This window comes from Triticum aestivum, chromosome 2D, assembly GCF_018294505.1.
Source record: "Triticum aestivum cultivar Chinese Spring chromosome 2D, IWGSC CS RefSeq v2.1, whole genome shotgun sequence".
In the NCBI taxonomy this organism is placed as follows: Eukaryota; Viridiplantae; Streptophyta; class Magnoliopsida; order Poales; family Poaceae; genus Triticum; species Triticum aestivum.
Window position 1 is genome coordinate 480074704 of NC_057799.1, and position 18739 is coordinate 480093442.

Below are 18739 nucleotides of genomic sequence, written 5' to 3' on the forward strand. Positions count from 1 at the left end.
GTGCAGTGTGAATTGACTATTATGTTTTTGCATCAAAAGCTTTAGTTGACAGTTCACCACACTCTAATTTTTTTTCGTCCTCTGTGTGCGCACTGCGCAGCAATGTGTCGACACGGCCTCGTACCATGCACGCACACCCGGTCGCAGCCCATAAACCTGCATATATAACAAGATCCTACCCAGCAGTTCGTCACACACAAACTAAGAGCCATATTTCCCATCTCATAATTTTCAGTCATACCCAACTTTGTCGAATTTGTGGACACCATAGTGCAGCACAGTAACAGGCAATGGAGACCGCCAGAAAGCCTCACTTTGTGCTCGTCCCATGGATAGGAAGCATCAGCCACATCGTCCCCATGACGGACATCGGCTGCCTTCTCGCCTCCCATGGAGCGTCGGTCGCCATCATCACGACGCCCGCCAACGCGTCGCTTGTCCAGAGCCGCGTCGACCGTGTCACCCTGGACGGCGCGGTGCTCGCGGTCACCACGATCCCCTTCCCGGCCGCCGAAGCCGGCCTGCCGGAGGGGTGCGAGAGGTTGGACCTGATCACGTCCCCCGCCATGGTGCCTGGCTTCTTCGAGGCCAACAAGAAGTTCGGCGAGGCGGTGGAGCAGTACTGCCTTCGGGACGCGCCACGCCGGCCGAGCTGCATCGTCTCCGGGATGTGCCACACGTGGACGCTGCCCATGACACGAAACCTCGGCGTGCCCTGCTACATCTTCCACGGCTTTGGTGCGTTCGCCTTGCTGTGCATCGAGCACCTCTACAGGCAAGGACGGCACGAGGCGATTGCGTCCGCGGACGAGCTCGTCGACATCTCGGTCCTGCAGCCGTTTGAGTGCAAGATCCTCGGCAGGCAGCTGCCGCCGCATTTCTTGCCATCCACGTCCATGGGGAGCGGGGTGATGCAGGAGGTCCGGGAGTTCGACATGGCCGTGGACGGCGTCGTGGTGAACAGCTTCGACGAGCTGGAGCACGGCTCCGCGGCGCTTCTCGCGGCAGCCGCAGGCAGGAAAGTTCTCGCCGTGGGGCCGGTCTCTCTGTGCTGCGCACCTAGTCTCGACCCGCAGAGCGATGACGCGCGGCGGTGCATGTCGTGGCTGGACGGCAAGAAGGCCAAGTCCGTGGTGTACGTGAGCTTCGGCAGCGCCGGGTGCATGCCGCCCGCGCAGCTCATGCAGCTCGGCATGGCCCTGGTCTCGTGCCGCTGGCCTGTCATGTGGGTTATCAGAGGCGCTGACTCGTTGCCCGACGACGTGAAGGTGTGGCTACGTGAGAACACCGCCGGCGACGGCGACCCGGACAGCAAGTGCCTGGTAGTGCGCGGGTGGGCGCCGCAGGTGGCCATCCTGGCGCACCCGGCGGTGGGCGGATTCATGACGCACTGTGGGTGGGGCTCGACTCTGGAGAGCGTCGCCGCCGGCGTGCCCATGGTCACCTGGCCTCTGTTCGCCGAGCAATTCGTCAACGAGAAGCTGATCGTGGACGTGCTTGGCATCGGGGTGTCCGTCGGCGTGACAAAGCCAACGGCGAACGTCCTGACCGCTGGCAAGCATGGCAGCGGAGAGGCGAAGGCGGAGGTGGGGGCGGAGCAAGTCAACAGCGCTCTGGAGAAGCTGATGGATGGAGGGGTTGCAGGGGAGGACATGTGGAGGAAGGCTCTGGCATGTAAAGCGAAAGCAAACGCTTCTCTGAAGGAAGGTGGGTCGTCGTACAACAATTTAGAGGAATTGATTCAGTCTGTGTCTGAAAATTCGACTGAGCAGTCTTAGCTAATGGGCGGAGTATTTTTTTGTATCGATTGTTCCTGCAGTATAATCCAAAATGCCAATAAAGAAGAACCAAAAATGCTAGACGTACAGGCGTTTACAGGGATTTTACATGCTCCTTCCAAACTTCCTAACGAACGACTGAAGTTTCTAACCCTACTTTCACCTCCTGACATGCTACCAAACCCACGGCAGTTGGTATTCAGTATTTAACGGAAATCCCTCCTTCGCCCAGAGCGAACGGTACCTGAACAAATGTCTGAAGTCCGAGCAAATCACCCGTGAAATGTAATAGCAAGCGAGGAAAATACCGGATATCGAAATGTGTATGTGGGCCAGTCATTTTACGAGAAGTACCACATTTATATTAATTACATCAGTATATTACAGCAAATGTAGCATCTCTGTTGAGAAATCTAAAGAGATAGCACACCAAGAGAGAAAGTACACGAAACAATCCCAACAAAGAAAATATGCAGAAAAATCCTTCCTCAATCCTGCAACCATCAACACATTGATCAAAAACTTCGACCACCGCCATCGCCAGAGCGTCCGCTGGAAATGAGAAGAAACGGTCTCCACTAAGCCAAAATCCAAGGGAAGGCCATAGCAGCAAAGTTGCATTGTGAGACTCTGAACAGGTGCCACCGCGAACGGCGCCGCACTTGTCGTTGTGGGTTGTCGACCGAAACAAATCTCCTCCCTTCTTGGATCGCGACCCTAAAGGTCTCGAACGGCGATGCCGTTAAGAGACTTCAGAATAGTCAACCATCTTCTGCCGCCCAAGAAACTCTTGGTGCACCATCGCTAGAATGTGACCGACATTACAGTCAGGAACCAAGCCAAGTTTCATGCATAGAGGGGGCGAGTTTGCTCATGGAGGCGGCAAAGCTCTCATGGCATGAGAAACTCTGGCTACAACAGCCACTATCAGCGAAGAAGAAGGACTTTGTTGAGGGGGGAGGGGGTCTAGCCCGCCTCCCTACCCTTAAATTCATGGGTGGTTTCTGTAGTGTGTCCTCCATGGCTCTAGTTGGGCAAGTCATACAGGGAGTACCATCATAAACCATCATGTTATTCTCTACAACATATCTTTGGTGTTCTGCTTATCCATGATTAACAACCAAGCAAAAACTTTAATGTTGAGAATGCAACCACTCTTCTAGAAGCAATTACGCGAGGGATTGGAAACAATAGATTGTTGTATCAACATATAATAGCTCTTGGCTCTGTAAACACCATCACCTTGCTTCCAATGACATTCATCAGTCTAATAATGCAAACTATGATCCACTACTAGATTTTATAGAGAACAGAATTCGGCAAAAGGGTGTTTAGATAGAGGCAAATGAAACAAAATGGTTTTGTCAATAGGACAGAATCCCCTTGGTGAACTTCCCTTTTGATTTTTTTTTCTTTTTTGCTTTCATTTATTTTCCATTTTTGAATTTCCTCCCTTTTCCATTTGTTTTATAAAGGAATGAAATTATTTGACAAATACAAGAATACTTTGCTTAAAGACATGAACCATTTTAAAATTATACAAATACTTTAAAAATCGACAACCACTTTTTGATAATATGGACATTTAGTAAAATAAAAGGTGTGAGAACTTTTCAAATTACATTTTATAAAATACATGAGTATTTGGAGATTTTTTTTAAAAAATATATATATTGTGAAAATAGAAGAAAAATAATAATTACAGGAACCTTTTTCAAAATAAGTGAACACATTTTAAAAAATACACAAAACATATTTTACAAGTACAAGAAATTTATTTATTGATTGATAATTTTTATAACACACAAATATTTTAGTTCTTTTATTATTGAATTGATTATAATTTTTATATATTTTTAGCAAAAAAATCAAAAAATATTTGCTTGTGGGCGCCAACCGAAATTTTCATGGCCTTGAGTCATGTGGGCGATGAGGTTGGTCATCGGCATGAAAGTTGATTTAACTGGCTACCCCCTCCTGATAATCATGCTAAAAATAATGTTGATGCTTCACTTGCAAGAGCAGGCGGCTTTGGGGTTGTAAGTGCAATATGTTGTTACCAAACATGTACCTTCCATGGGGCTCATTTGTCGTTTTCCTGAACATAGATGATCCAACAATTCTTGAACTTTGGCTATCACGGAGGCCTTGGCTTTGGTCAGACCTACATATACAACGGATTTTCGTGGCATCTGATTGCAAGGTCATCGTCGAAGCTATAAAAGAAGGCGACGCTGGAACATATGGAGTTGTGGTGCATGAAATAACAGAACGATCCTCTACTTTTAATTCTTATAATTTTAGCCATTAGTTTAGAACCTCGAATACCGAGACTCACAATCTTGCAAAGCATGCACTATCATTGGGGGTTGGCCGCCATGCTTGTTTAGGAAATTTGGCAGTCTGCTTTTCATCCGTGTAAATATTATGACGACCTAATTAAGTTTTGCCATATTGCCACAAAAATGTTGATGCAATTGGCGAAAGGTCATATGGAGTGCATTTCTTCACACGAGTGCAGGAGAACCCTAGATCTGTTCCTCCTATGGTTGTCACAACTTTTTGTTTCCGCCATAGTAGAAGGTTGACTTGTCCAACAGAGCGGGCTCCCTTGTTGGTCTATATTTGTGTCATTTTATGGTTGGCATAGTTGTGGCTTTTGGGAGCTGGCGCCAATTTGGTGTATTAAGCACCCGTTTAAGGCTATTTCGCAAAGCAGCGCACACCCCATCCCTTCATTCGACTCTAAATGGGCTGACCCATGGAGCACACAAGAGAGAAGATTCCTCCTTGGTTTTGTGAAGCTTTCCAGTCCAGTTTGAGGATGCTTCGGGCCTGTTTTTTGTTTGTTTTGTAGACTAGTTTTTTTATTCAGTTTTATTTTCTTTCCTTTATTCTTGTTTTTCTTTCTTTTTCCCTTTTCGTTCTTTTTCTTTTTCCTTTTCATTTTAGCTGCGCAGACTTTTTTAATTTTAAAATTCTCCTCAAAATTATTATTTTTCGAAATTCATGTTTTTTTAAACACAAGAACCTTTTTTTCAATCCCGTGTAATTTTTTAAAATGCATGAATATATTCAAATTCATAATTTTTTTTCTGAATTTGTGTTCTTTTTAAAAATCAGCAATCTTTTTCAAGTTTGTGAATAGTTTTTCAAATCGGTGAACTATTTCCAAATCCACAAACTTTTTTCAAATCCGTGAACTTCTTTGTCAAGATGTAGCTTTCAAATGTCATTTTTTTTTCAAAATCTGCACTTTTTTCAAATTCATGAACATTTTTCTCAAAATCATTGAACTTTTTTCTAATCCTCAAACTTTTTTTTGGAAATTGATGAACTTTTTTCAGATGCTCAAACCTTTTTATGAAATCTTTGAGCCACTTTCAAAGTTGTGCTTTCTTCTCAAAATCATGATCTTTTTTGAATTCATGAACTTTTTAATTTATGAACTTTTTTCAAATCCGTGAACTTGTTTGAATTCATGTTTTTCTCAATTTTTTGCCATTTTTGTTGGATTTGTTTTTAGAGTTCAATGGTTGACCGTTCAAGTGGTCAACTGTTGACCAAGCGAACCAGGTGCGTCCTGGCGAGCGATCGCGTCACCGCGTGATGGGCAGGCTTATATCTGTGGGCGTGTGGGCGCCAGAACCCCTAACGGACGCAGAAGGCGCCGATTAGGAGGTCTCCTTTTGGCACACCTTCGATGGAGACTGGGCTTGGTTGTGTGTGTTTCGATATTTGGGAATGGGCTTGACACTTGTTGTATACTAGCAGCTGGGGCGCACCATTGGTGCGCCACCTGAAAGGGAGTTTGGCTGTGCCTGGTAGGTGGCTGCACCTTTCATTTGCCTTTTGTGGTCTGGATAACACTTGTACTAGTGTTGAAATGATGAAAGCATGTAAATTTATTAGCTTGGTTCAACACATACATCATTTTCACTTCTCTTTTCTGATCTGGGTAGCACATGCCAATAGATAGCAATAAATAAAATAACACTAACAGGAGGATGCTACTGCTTCTTTGAAGAGAAAGATACAACACAGAAGTACTATGCATGTACAAAATTGATCATGGAGGCCACACTTGACTTCTTATGAAAAGATAGCAAATAGCACATCAAAAGCAGATACCCGAATGACCTTAGTCCATTTCGGGCAGGTCGAACAGCTCGATCAGCACGGAGGTGGGCGTCGTCATGGTGGCACAACCATTAGTTGTATGGCGCTGGTTGGACGTCGGCAGGATGGTGGCGTTGATCCCACCTCCCTTGAGCCGCGGCTGCATCGCAAGAGAGGTGGTGTTCGCACGGAGAGGACCAATATGCTGCCTTTGGATTCCTGTGTGAGAGTCACCAGTAGCCATGGCGGTGGCGCCGGCTCTCGCCTCCCAATCTCCAGTGGTGATGCCGGTGAGTTGGAAGGGTACGAAGAGGACTTGCATATATGCATACTCTCGCCAATCATCTGGATATGCATTACTTACAGGTAGTGAGTTTGATAAATGTTTAGGATGTTGCAAGTTATACCTTCGTTCGAGCTGGAATAGATAACTTTCTGACATTTAGAGTCTCTGCCCTCAGGCTAATAAGTAGTTGTAGTGTCAGGTGATCACCACTATCCAACTGCTTGGTGACTGAGAGAAAAGTTCCTGATAAAACACATATTCAATTACAGCAATAATGCCTAGGGTTCATCAAATTGTTTTCATGCCTAGTCAGATAGATTAATGGAGTGCATTTTGTCAAAAAGTTTGACTCCTGTGCAAGATAGCTTGGTCTCCATGCCCAAATAAATAAGATTGACCATTCACATGATTGTGAGATCCTATATGCTATTCAAAGCACAATCAGAGAGTAAACTATTAGAAACACAATATTCTTGTTGGCCAAGGTCGCCTTGTTAATTAACTATATGACATCAGAACAATATTCTTGTCTTCATCAGAACGGTAGTTATGCTATTATAAACCAACAAGCACGACAACATTGACAGGCTAATAAAAGGTGCCTTTTGTGGGGAAAAAGGATGTTACAGGAATAGTCCAAAAGCAAATTAGCACAGAAAGTAGCATCGTAATAAGCATGACAAGAACAATGGATACACAGACAACTCTTGTTTTTTCTAATGTCAGAAAACGGCAGGTATCTTTTCCTCAGTTTAAAGTGACTCAGCAAGCCCAAGGTAGATGGATATACAAAAATACTGTTGGAAATATGCCCTAGAGGCAATGATAAAATGGTTATTATTATATTTCCTTGTTCATGATAATTGTCTATTGTTCATGCTATAATTGTGTTATCCGGAAATCGTAATACATGTGTGAATACATAGACCACAATATGTCCCTAGTGAGCCTCTAGTTGACTAGCTCGTTGATCAGTAGATGGTTATGGTTTCCTGACCATGGACATTGGATGTCATTGATAACGGGATCACATCATTAGGAGAATGATGTGATGGACAAGACCCAATCCTAAGCATAACACAAGATCGTGTAGTTCGTCTGCTAGAGCTTTTCTAATGTCAAGTATCATTTCCTTAGACCATGAGATTGTGCAACTCCCGGATACCGTAGGAATGCTTTGGGTGTACCAAACGTCACAACGTAACTGGGTGGCTATAAAGGTACACTACAGGTATCTCCGAAAGTGTCTGTTGGGTTGGCACGAATCGAGACTGGGATTTGTCACTCCGTATGACGGAGAGGTATCTCTGGGCCCACTCGGTAATACATCATCATAATGAGCTCAATGTGATTAAGTAGTTAGTCACGGGATCATGCATTACGGAACGAGTAAAGTGACTTGCCGGTAACGAGATTGAACGAGGTATTGGGATACCGACGATCGAATCTCGGGCAAGTAACATACCGATTGACAAAGGGAATTGTACACGGGATTGATTGAATCCCCGACATCGTGGTTCATCCGATGAGATCATCGTGGAACATGTGGGAGCCAACATGGGTATCCAGATCCCGCTGTTGGTTATTGGCCGGAGAACGTCTTGGTCATGTCTGCATGGTTCCCGAACCCGTAGGGTCTACACACTTAAGGTTCGATGACGCTAGGGTTATAGGGAATAGATATACGTGGTTACCGAATGTTGTTCGGAGTCCCGGATGAGATCCCGGACGTCACGAGGAGTTCCGGAATGGTCTGGAGGAAAAGAATAATATATAGGAAGTGAGGTTTTGGCCACTGGAAGAGTTTCGGGCGTCACCGGTAATGTACCGGGACCACCGGAGGGTTCCGGGGGTCCACCGGGAGGGGCCACCAGCCCCGGAGGCTTGCATGGGCCAAGAGTGGGAAGGGACCAGCCCCTGAGTGGGCTGGTGCGCCTCCCACCAGGGCCCAAGGCGCAGCTTGGAGGGGAAAGGGGGAAACCCTAGGCGCAGATGGGCCTAAGGCCCACCCTAGGGCGCGCCCCCTCTCTCCCCCTCTTGGTCGCCCCCTCCATCCCATCTAGGGCTGCCGCCCCCCTAGGGGTGGGAACCCTAGAGGGGACTCACCCTCCTCCCCTCCTCCTATAAATAGTGGGGGTTTTGGGGCTGCAGGAGACACGAGTCTCCCTCTCTCTTGGCGCAGCCCTACCCCTCTCCTTCCTCGTCTCTCGCAGTGCTTGGCGAAGCCCTGCTGGAGTGCCACGCTCCTCCACCACCACCACGCCGTCGTGCTGCTGCTAGACGGAGTCTTCCCCAACCTCTCCCTCTCCCTTGCTGGATCAAGGCACGGGAGACATCACCGGGCTGCACGTGTGTTGAACGCGGAGGCACCATTGTTCGGTGCTTAGATCGGATTCGGCCGCGATCTAAATAGCTTTGTGTACGACTCCACCGACCGCGTTCTTGCAAGGCTTACGCATCGCGATCTTCAAGGGTATGAAGATGCACTCCCCTCTCTCTCGTTGCTAGTTATTCCATAGATTGATCTTGGTGATGCGTAGAAAATTTTGAATTTCTGCTACGTTCCCCAACAGTGGTATCAGAGCTAGGTTTATGCGTAGATTCTTTGCACGAGTAGAATACAAAGTAGTTGTGGGCGATGATTTGTTCAATTTACTTACCGTTACTAGTCTTATCTTGATTCGGCGGCATTGTGGGATGAAGCGGCCCGGACCGACCTTACACGTACACTTACGTGAAACAGGTTCCACCGACTGACATGCACTTAATGCATAAGGTGGCTAGCGGGTGTCTGTCTCTCCCACTTTAGTCGGATCGGATTCGATGAAGAGGGTCCTTATGAAGGGTAAATAGCAATTGTCATATCACCATTGTGGCTTTTGCGTAGGTAAGAAACGTTCTTGCTAGAAACCCATAGCAGCCACGTAAAACATGCAACAACAATTAGAGGACGTCTAACTTGTTTTTGCAGGGTATGCTATGTGATGTGATATGGCCAAAAGGATGTGATGAATTATATATATGTGATGTATGAGATTGATCATGTTCTTGTAATAGGAATCACGACTTGTATGTCGATGAGTATGACAACCGGCAGGAGCCATAGGAGTTGTCTTAATTTATTCTATGACCTGCGTGTCAATGAAAAACGCCATGTAATTACTTTACTTTGCTAACCGTTAGCCATAGGAGTAGAAGTAATAGTTGGCGAGACAACTTCATGAAGACACGATGATGGAGATCATGGTGTCATGCCGGCGAAGAAGGTGATCATGCCGCGCCTCGAAGATGGAGATCAAAAGGCGCAAGATGATACTGGCCATATCATGTCACTTTATAATTTGCATGTGATGTTTGTCATGTTTACATCTTATTTTCTTAGAACGACGGTAGCATAAATAAGATGATCCCTCACTAAAATTTCAAGAGATGTGTTCCCCCTAACTGTGCACCGTTGCGAAGGTTCGTTGTTTCGAAGCACCACGTGATGATCGGGTGTGATAGATTCTAACGTTCGCATACAACGGGTGTAAGCCAGATTTACACATGTGAAACACTTAGGTTGACTTGATGAGCCTAGCATGTACAGACATGGCCTCGGAACACAAGAGACCGAAAGGTCGAACATGAGTCGTATAGTAGATACGATCAACATGAAGATGTTCACCGATGATGACTAGTCCGTCTCACGTGATGATCGGACACGGTCTAGTCGATTCGGATCATGTATCACTTAGATGACTAGAGGGATGTCTATCTAAGGGGAGTTCATTAAATAATTAGATGAACTTAATTATCATGAACATAGTCAAAAGGTCTTTGCAAATTATGTCGTAGCTTACGCTTTAGTTCTACTGTTTAAGATATGTTCCTAGAGAAAATTTAGTTGAAAGTTGATAGTAGCAATTATGCGGACCGGGTCCGTAAACTGAGGATTGTCCTCATTGCTGCACAGAAGGCTTATGCCCTTACTGCACCGCTCGGTGTGCTGAACCTCGAGCGTCGTTTGTGGATGTTGCGAACATCTGACATACACGTTTTGATGACTACGTGATAGTTCAGTGCGTAATGTTAAAACGGTATAGAATTGAGGCACCAAAGACGTTTTGAAACGTCGCAGAACATATGAGATGTTCCAAAGACTGAAATTGGGATTTCAGACTAGTGCCCACGTCAAGAGGTATGAGACCGCTGACAAGTTTCTTAAGCCTGCAAACTAAGGGAGAAAAGCTCAATCATTGAGCATGTGCTCAGATTGTCTGACTACTACAATCACTTGAATCGAGTGGGAGTTAATCTTCCAGATGAAATAGTGATGGTTCTCCATAGTCACTGCCACCAAGCTATTAGAGCTTCGTGATGAACTATAACATATCAGGGATAGACATGATGATCCTTGAGCAACTCGCGATGTTTGACACCGCGAAAGTATAAATCAAGTAGGAGCATCAATTGTTGATGGTTAGTAAAACCACTAGTTTCAAGAAGGGCAAGGGAAAGAAGGGATACTTCATGAAACGGCAAATCAGTTGCAACTCTAGTGAAGAAACCCAAGGTTGAACCCAAACCCGAGACTAAGTGCTTCTGTAATGAGGGGAACGGTCACTGAAGCAGAACTATCCTAGATACTTGGTAGATGAGAAGGCAAGCAAGGTCGACAGAAATATATTGGATATACATTATATTAATGTGTACTTTACTAGTACTCTTAGTAGCACCAGGGTATTAGATACCGGTTCGGTTGCTAAGTGTTAGTAACTCGAAATAAAAGCTGCGGAATAAACGGAGACTAGCTAAAGATGAGATGACGATATGTGTTGGAAGTGTTTCCAAGGTTGATGTGATCAAGCATCGCATGCTCCCTCTACCATCGAGACTGGTGTTAAACCTAAATAATTGTTATTTGGTTTTTGCATTGAGCATAGACATGATTGGATTATGTTTATCGCAATACGGTTATTCATTTAAGGAGAATAATGGTTACTCTTTTTATTTGAATAATACCTTCAATGGTCTTGCACCTAAAATGAATGGTTTATTGAATCTCGATCGTCGTGATACACATGTTCATGCCAAAAGATATAAGATAGTAATGATAGTACCACATACTTGTGGCACTGCCACTTGAGTCATATTGGTATAAAATGCATGAAGAAGCTCCATGTTGATGGATCTTTGGACTCACTCATTTTTGAAAAGATTGAGACATGCGAACCATGTCTATTAGTATATATGCATGAAGAAAGTCCATACAGATGGATCGTTTGGACTCACTTGATTTTGAATCACTTGAGACATGCAAATCATACCACATGGGCAAGATGACTGAAAGGCCTCGTTTTCAGTAAGATGGAACAAGATAGCAACTTGTTGGAAGTAATACATTTTGATGTGCGCAGTCCAATGAGTGCTGAGGCATGCAGTGGATATCGTTATGTTCTTACTTCACAGATGATTTGAGTAGATGCTGAGTATATTTACTTGATGAAACACAAGTCTGAATTATTGAAAGGTTCAAGTAATTTCAGAGTGAAGTTGAAGATCGTCGTGACAAGAGGATAAAATGTCTGTGATATGATCATAGAGATGAATATCCGAGTTACGAGTTTGGCACACAATTAAGACATTGTGGAAATTGTTTCACAACTAATACCGCCTGAAACACCATAGTGTGATGTTGTGTCCGAACATCATAACTGCACCCTATTGGATATGGTGCATACCATGATGTCTCTTATCGAATTACCACTATCATTTATGGGTTAGGCATTAGAGACAACCGCATTCACTTTAAATAGGGCACCACGCAATTCCGTTGAGACGACACCATATGAACTATGGTTTAGAGGAACCTAAGCTGTCGTTTCTTAAAAGTTTGGGGCTGCGACGCTTATGTGAAAAAGTTTCAGGCTGACAAGCTCGAACCCAAAGCGGATAAATGCATCTTCATGTAATACCCAAAACAGTTGGGTATACCTCCTATTTCAGATCCGGAAGCAAAGTGATTGTTTCTAGAAACAGGTCCTTTCTCGAGGAAAAGTTTCTCTCGAAAGAATTGAGTGGGAGGATGATGGAGACTTGATGAGGTTATTGAACTGTCACTTCAACTAGTGTGCAGCAGGGCACAGGAAGTTGTTCCTGTGGAGCTACACCAATTGAAGTGGAAGTTGATGATAGTGATCATGAAACTTCGGATCAAGTCACTACCAAACCTCGTAGGTTGACAAGGATGCGTACTACGTCATAATGGTATGGCAATCATGTCTTGGAAGTCATGTTGCTAGACAACAATGAACCTACGAGATATGGAGAAGCGATGGTGGGCCCGGATTCCGACGAAAGGCTCGAGGCCATAAAATCCGAGAGAGGATCCATGTACAAAAACAAAGTATAGACTTTAAAAGAACTACTTGATGGTCGTAAGGCTGTTGGGTGCAGATGGATTTTAAAAGGAAGACGGACAATGATGGTAAGTGTCACCATTAAGAAAGCTCGACTTGTCGTTAAGATGTTTTCCGACAAGTTCAAGGAGTTGACTACGATGAGACTTTCTCACTCGTAGCGATGCTAAGAGTCTGTTGGAATTATATTAGCAGTTACTGCATTATTTATGAAATCTTGCAGATAGGATGTCACAACATTGTTTCCTCGACGATTTTCATGAGGAAAGGTTGTATGTGATAAAACCAGAAGGTTTTGTCAATCCTGAAAGATGCTAACAATTATGCAAAGCTCCAGCGATCCCTCTAAGGGCTGGAGTAAGCATCTCGGAGTTGGAATATGCGCTTTGATGAGATGATCAAAGATTTTGGGTTTATACAAAGTTTATGAGAAACTTGTATTTCCAAAGAAGTGAGTGGGAGCACTATAGAATTTCTGATGAGTATATGTTGTTGACATATTGTTGATCGGAAATGATGTACAATTTCTGGAAAGCATATAGGGTTATTTGAGAAGTGTTTTTCAATGGAAAACCTGGATTAAGCTACTTGAACATTGAGCATCAAGATCTATAAGGATAGATCAAAAACGCTTAATAGTACTTTCAAATGAACACATACCGTGACAAGATTTTGAAGGAGTTCAAAATAGATCGGCAAAGAAGGAGTTCTTGGCTGTGTTATAAGGTGTGAGTATTGAGTAAGACTCAAGACCTGACCACGGCAGAAGAGAGAGAAAGGACGAAGGTCGTCCCCTATGCTTTAGACGTAGGCTCTACAATATGCTATGATGTGTACCGCACCTGAAGTGTGCCTTGCCCTGAGTTAGTCAAGGGGTACAAGAGTGATCCGGGAATGGATCACAGGACGGCGGTCAAATTTGTCCTTAGTAACTAGTGGACTAAGGAATTTTCTCGATTATGGAGGTGGTAAAAGAGTTCGTCGTAAAGGGTTACGTCGATGCAAACTTTGACACTAATCTGGATGACTCTGAGTAGTAGACCGGATTCGTATAGTAGAGCAGTTATTTGGAATAGTTCCAAATAGCGCGTGGTAGCAGCATCTAGGAGATGACATAGAGATTTGTAAAGCACACACGGATCTGAAAGGTTCAGACCCGTTGACTAATAACCTCTCTCACAAGCGAGATATGATAAAACACCATGGGTGTTGGATTCATTACAATCACATAGTGATGTGAACTAGATTATTGACTCTAGTGCAAGTGGGAGACTGTTGGAAATATGCCCTAGAGGCAATGATAAAATGGTTAGTATTATATTTCCTTGTTCATGATAATTGTCTAGTGTTCATGCTATAATTGTGTTATCCGGAAATCGTAATACATGTGTGAATACATAGACCACAACATGTCCCTAGTGAGCCTCTAGTTGACTAGCTCGTTGATTAGTAGATGGTTATGGTTTCCTGACCATGGACATTGGATGTCATTGATAACGGGATCACATCATTAGGAGAATGATGTGATGGACAGGACCCAATCCTAAGCATAGCACAAGATCGTGTAGTTCATCTGCTAGAGCTTTTCTAATGTCAAGTATCATTTCCTTAGACCATGAGATTGTGCAACTCCCGGATACCGTAGGAATGCTTTGGGTGTACCAAACGTCACAACGTAACTGGGTGGCGATAAAGGTACACTACAGGTATCTCCGAAAGTGTCTGTTGGGTTGGCACGAATCGAGACTGGGATTTGTCACTCCGTATGACGGAGAGGTATCTCTGGGCCCACTCGGTAATACATCATCATAATGAGCTCAATGTGACTAAGTAGTTAGTCACGGGATCATGCATTACGGAAGGAGTAAAGAGACTTGCCAGTAACGAGATTGAACGAGGTATTGGGATACTGACGATCGAATCTCGGGCAAGTAACATACCGATTGACAAAGGGAATTGTATACGAGATTGATTGAATCCCCGACATCGTGGTTCATCTGATGAGATCATCGTGGAACATGTGGGAGCCAACATGGGTATCCAGATCCCGCTGTTGGTTATTGGCCGGAGAACGTCTTGGTCATGTCTGCATGGTTCCCGAACCCGTAGGGTCTACACACTTAAGGTTCGATGACGCTAGGGTTATAGTGAATAGATATACGTGGTTACCGAATGTTGTTTGGAGTCCCGGATGAGATCCCGGACGTCACGAGGAGTTGCCGAATGGTCCGGAGGTAAAGAATAATATATAGGAAGTGAGGTTTTGGCCACAGGAAGAGTTTCGGGCGTCACCGGTAATGTACCGGGACCACCGGAGGGTTCCGGGGGTCCACCGGGAGGGGCCACCAGCCCCGGAGGCTTGCATGGGCCAACAGTGGGAAGGGACCAGCCCCTGAGTGGGCCGGTGCGCCTCCCACCAGGGCCCAAGGCGCAGCTTGGAGGGGAAAGGGGGAAACCCTAGGCGCAGATGGGCCTAAGGCCCACCCTAGGTCGCGCCCCCTCTCTCCCCCTCTTGGCCGCCCCCTCCATCCCATCTAGGGCTGCCGCCCCCTAGGGGTGGGAACCCTAGAGGGGGCGCACCCTCCTCCCCTCCTCCTATAAATAGTTGGGGTTTTGGGGCTGCAGGAGACACGAGTCTCCCTCTCTCTTGGCGCAGCCCTACCCCTCTCCTTCCTCGTCTCTCGCAGTGCTTGGCGAAGCCCTGCTGGAGTGCCACGCTCCTCCACCACCACCACGCCGTCGTGCTGCTGCTGGACGGAGTCTTCCCCAACCTCTCCCTCTCCCTTGCTGGATCAAGGCACGGGATACGTCACCGGGCTGCACGTGTGCTGAACGCGAAGGCACCGTTGTTCGGTGCTTAGATCGGATTCGGCCGCGATCTGAATCGCTTTGTGTACGACTCCACCGACCGCGTTCTTGCAACGCTTCCGCATCGCGATCTTCAAGGGTATGAAGATGCACTCCCCTCTCTCTCGTTGCTAGTTATTCCATAGATTGATCTTGGTGATGCGTAGAAAATTTTGAATTTCTGCTACGTTCCCCAACAAATACAACAGAACAAGAATGCCATCAACACAAATGTAGTGCTTCTTAAAACAAAATAGCATGAACAATGACGCAGTCTGTGTCATATACAAAAATGTGTGTTTGAGAAAAAAAATTAACAATGAGGTGCATACATGAGAAGAGAACACATATAGTTGCACGATATCAACATTTTCAAACAAACATATTAGAAGTCCTGGATGAATTGGAATATTTTGTTCTACTATAAAGTAAGACAAGGAAAGAGACTATGTCTGAGTTTTGTTGATGGAAGAACCATGCATGCTTCCAAGATCATAAAGGAAAACCTGCCCATCATTTCTAAATTGTAAAACAAAAAGAAATCAAGAAAATATTGTATATTATCATTGTGTAGTGCTGAATTCTTGGATCCTATTATCACCATCTCTAGTTCACAAACAATAAATAATTATCAGATGTCCACAAAACTGTTGGGGAACGTAGTAATTTCAAAAAAATTCCTACGCACACGCAAGATCATGGTGATGCATAGCAACGAGAGGGGAGAGTGTGTCCACGTACCCTCGTAGACCGAAAGCGGAAGCGTTAGCACAACGCGGTTGATGTAGTCGTTCGTCTTCATGATCCGACCGATCAAGTACCGAACGCACGGTACCTCCGAGTTCAGCACACGTTCAACTCGATGACGTCCCTCGAACTCCGATCCAGCCGAGCTTTGAGGGAGAGTTCCGTCAGCACGACGGCGTGGTGACGATGATGATGTTCTACCGACGCAGAGCTTCGCCTAAGCACCGCTACGATATGACCGAGGTGGATTATGGTGGAGGGGGGCACCGCACACGGCTAAGAGATCCAAGGGATCAATTGTTGTGTCTCTAGGGGGTGCGTCCCTCCCCGTATATAAAGGTGTGGAGGAGGGGGAGGGGCCGGCCACCCTTGGCGCGCCCCATGAGGAGTCCTACTCCCACCGGGAGTAGGACTCCCCCCTTCCATGTTGGAGTAGGAGAGGAGAGGGAAGGAGAGAGAGGGGAAAGGAAAGGGGGGGGGGGCGCCGCCCCCTCCTTGTCCAATTCGGACTTGGGAGGGGGGGGAGGGGCGCACGGCTGCCCCTTGGCCGCCTCTCCTCTTCCACCACTTGGGCCCATGAGGCCCAATAACCTCCGGGGGGGGGGGGGTTCCCGTAACCCCCCGGTACTCCGGTATATATCCGATAACCCCCGGAACCATTTCGGTGTCCGAATATAGTCCTCCAATATATCAATCTTCATGTCTCGACCATTTCGAGACTCCTCGTCATGTCCGTGATCCGGGACTCCGAACTACCTTCGGTACATCAAAATACATAAACTCATAATATAACCGTCATCGAACTTTAAGCGTGCGGACCCTACGGATTCGTGAACTATGTAGACATGACCGAGACACGTCTCCGGTTTATAACCAATAGCGGAACCTGGATGCTCATATTAACTCCACATATTCTACGAAGATCTTTATCGGTCAAACCGCATAACAACATATGTTGTTCCCTTTGTCATCGGTATGTTACTTGCCCGAGATTCGATCGTCGGTATCTCAATACCTAGTTCAATCTCGTTACTGGAAAGTCTCTTTACTCATTTCATAATACATCATCCCGCAACTAACTCATTAGTTACAATGCTTGCAAGGCTTATAGTGATGTGTATTACCGAGTGGGCCCAGAGATACCTCTCCGACAATCAGAGTGACAAATCCTAATCTCGAAATACGCCAACCCAACAAGTACCTTTGGAGACACCTGTAGGGCACCTTTATAATCACCCATTTACGTTGTGACATTTGTTAGCACACAAAGTGTTCCTCCGGTAAATGGGAGTTGCATAATCTCATAGTCATAGGAACATGTATAAGTCATGAAGAAAGCAATAGCAGAATACTATACGATCAAGTGTTAAGGTAACAGAATGGGTCAAGTCAATCACATCATTCTCCTAATGATGTGATCCCGTTAATCAAATGACAACTCATGTCCATGGCTAGGAAACTCAACCATCTTCGATTAACGAGCTAGTCAAGTAGAGGCATACTAGTGACACTCTGTTTGTCTATGTATTCACACATGTATTATGTTTCCGGTTAATACAATTCTAGCATGAATAAAAAACATTTATCATGAAATAAGGAAATAAATAATAACTTTATTATTGCCTCTAGGGCATATTTCCTTCAGTCTCCCACTTGCACTAGAGTCAATAATCTAGATCACATCGCCATGTGATTTAACATCAATAGTTCACATCACCATGTGATTAACACCCATAGTTCACATCGTCATGTGACCAACACCCAAAGGGTTCACTAGAGTCAATAATCTAGTTCACATCGCTATGTGATTAACACCCAAAGAGTACTAAGGTGTGATCATGTTTTGCTTGTGAGAGAAGTTTAGTCAACGGGTCTGCCATATTCAGATCCGTATGTATTTTGCAAATTTCTATGTCAACAATGCTCTGCACGGAGCTACTCTAACTAATTGCTCCCACTTTCAATATGTATCCAGATCGGTGTCAAATCTTGCATGACGTAACTCTTTACGACGAACCTTTTGTCACCTCCATAATCGAGAAACATATCCTTATTCCACTAAGAATAATTTTGATCGCTGTTCAGCGATCTACTCCTAGATCACTATTGTACTCCCTTGCCAAACTTAATTAGTGTAGGGTATACAATAGATCTGGTACACAACATAGCATACTTTATAGAACCTATGGCTGAGGCATAGGAAATGACTTTCATTCTCTTTCTATCTTCTGCCGTGGTCGGGCTTTGAGTCTTACTCATTTTCATATCATGTAACACACGCAAGAACTCTTTCTTTGACTGTTCCATTTTGAACTACTTCAAAATCTGGTCAAGGTATGTACTCATTGAAAAAACTAATCAAGCGTCTTGAAATATCTCTATAGATATTGATGCTTAATATGTAAGCAGCTTCACCGAGGTCTTTCTTTGAAAAACTCCTTTCAAACACTCCTTTATGCTTTGCAGAATAATTCTACATTATTTCCGATCAACAATATGTCATTCACATATACTTATCAGAAATGCTATAGTGCTCCCACTCACTTTCTTGTAAATACAGG

At 44.9% G+C, this 18739-nt stretch overlaps 1 protein-coding gene across 1 annotated transcript; it reads left to right on the forward strand.

The window, feature by feature from the left end:
- Positions 1-207: 207 nt before the first annotated feature.
- LOC123049647 (UDP-glycosyltransferase 73C6) lies at positions 208-1861 on the forward strand. The gene has a single exon (XM_044472545.1). The coding sequence runs from the start codon at positions 291-293 to the stop codon at positions 1776-1778; it is 1488 nt and encodes a 495-aa protein (XP_044328480.1). The 5' UTR covers positions 208-290; the 3' UTR covers positions 1779-1861.
- The last annotated feature ends 16878 nt before the right edge of the window (positions 1862-18739 follow it).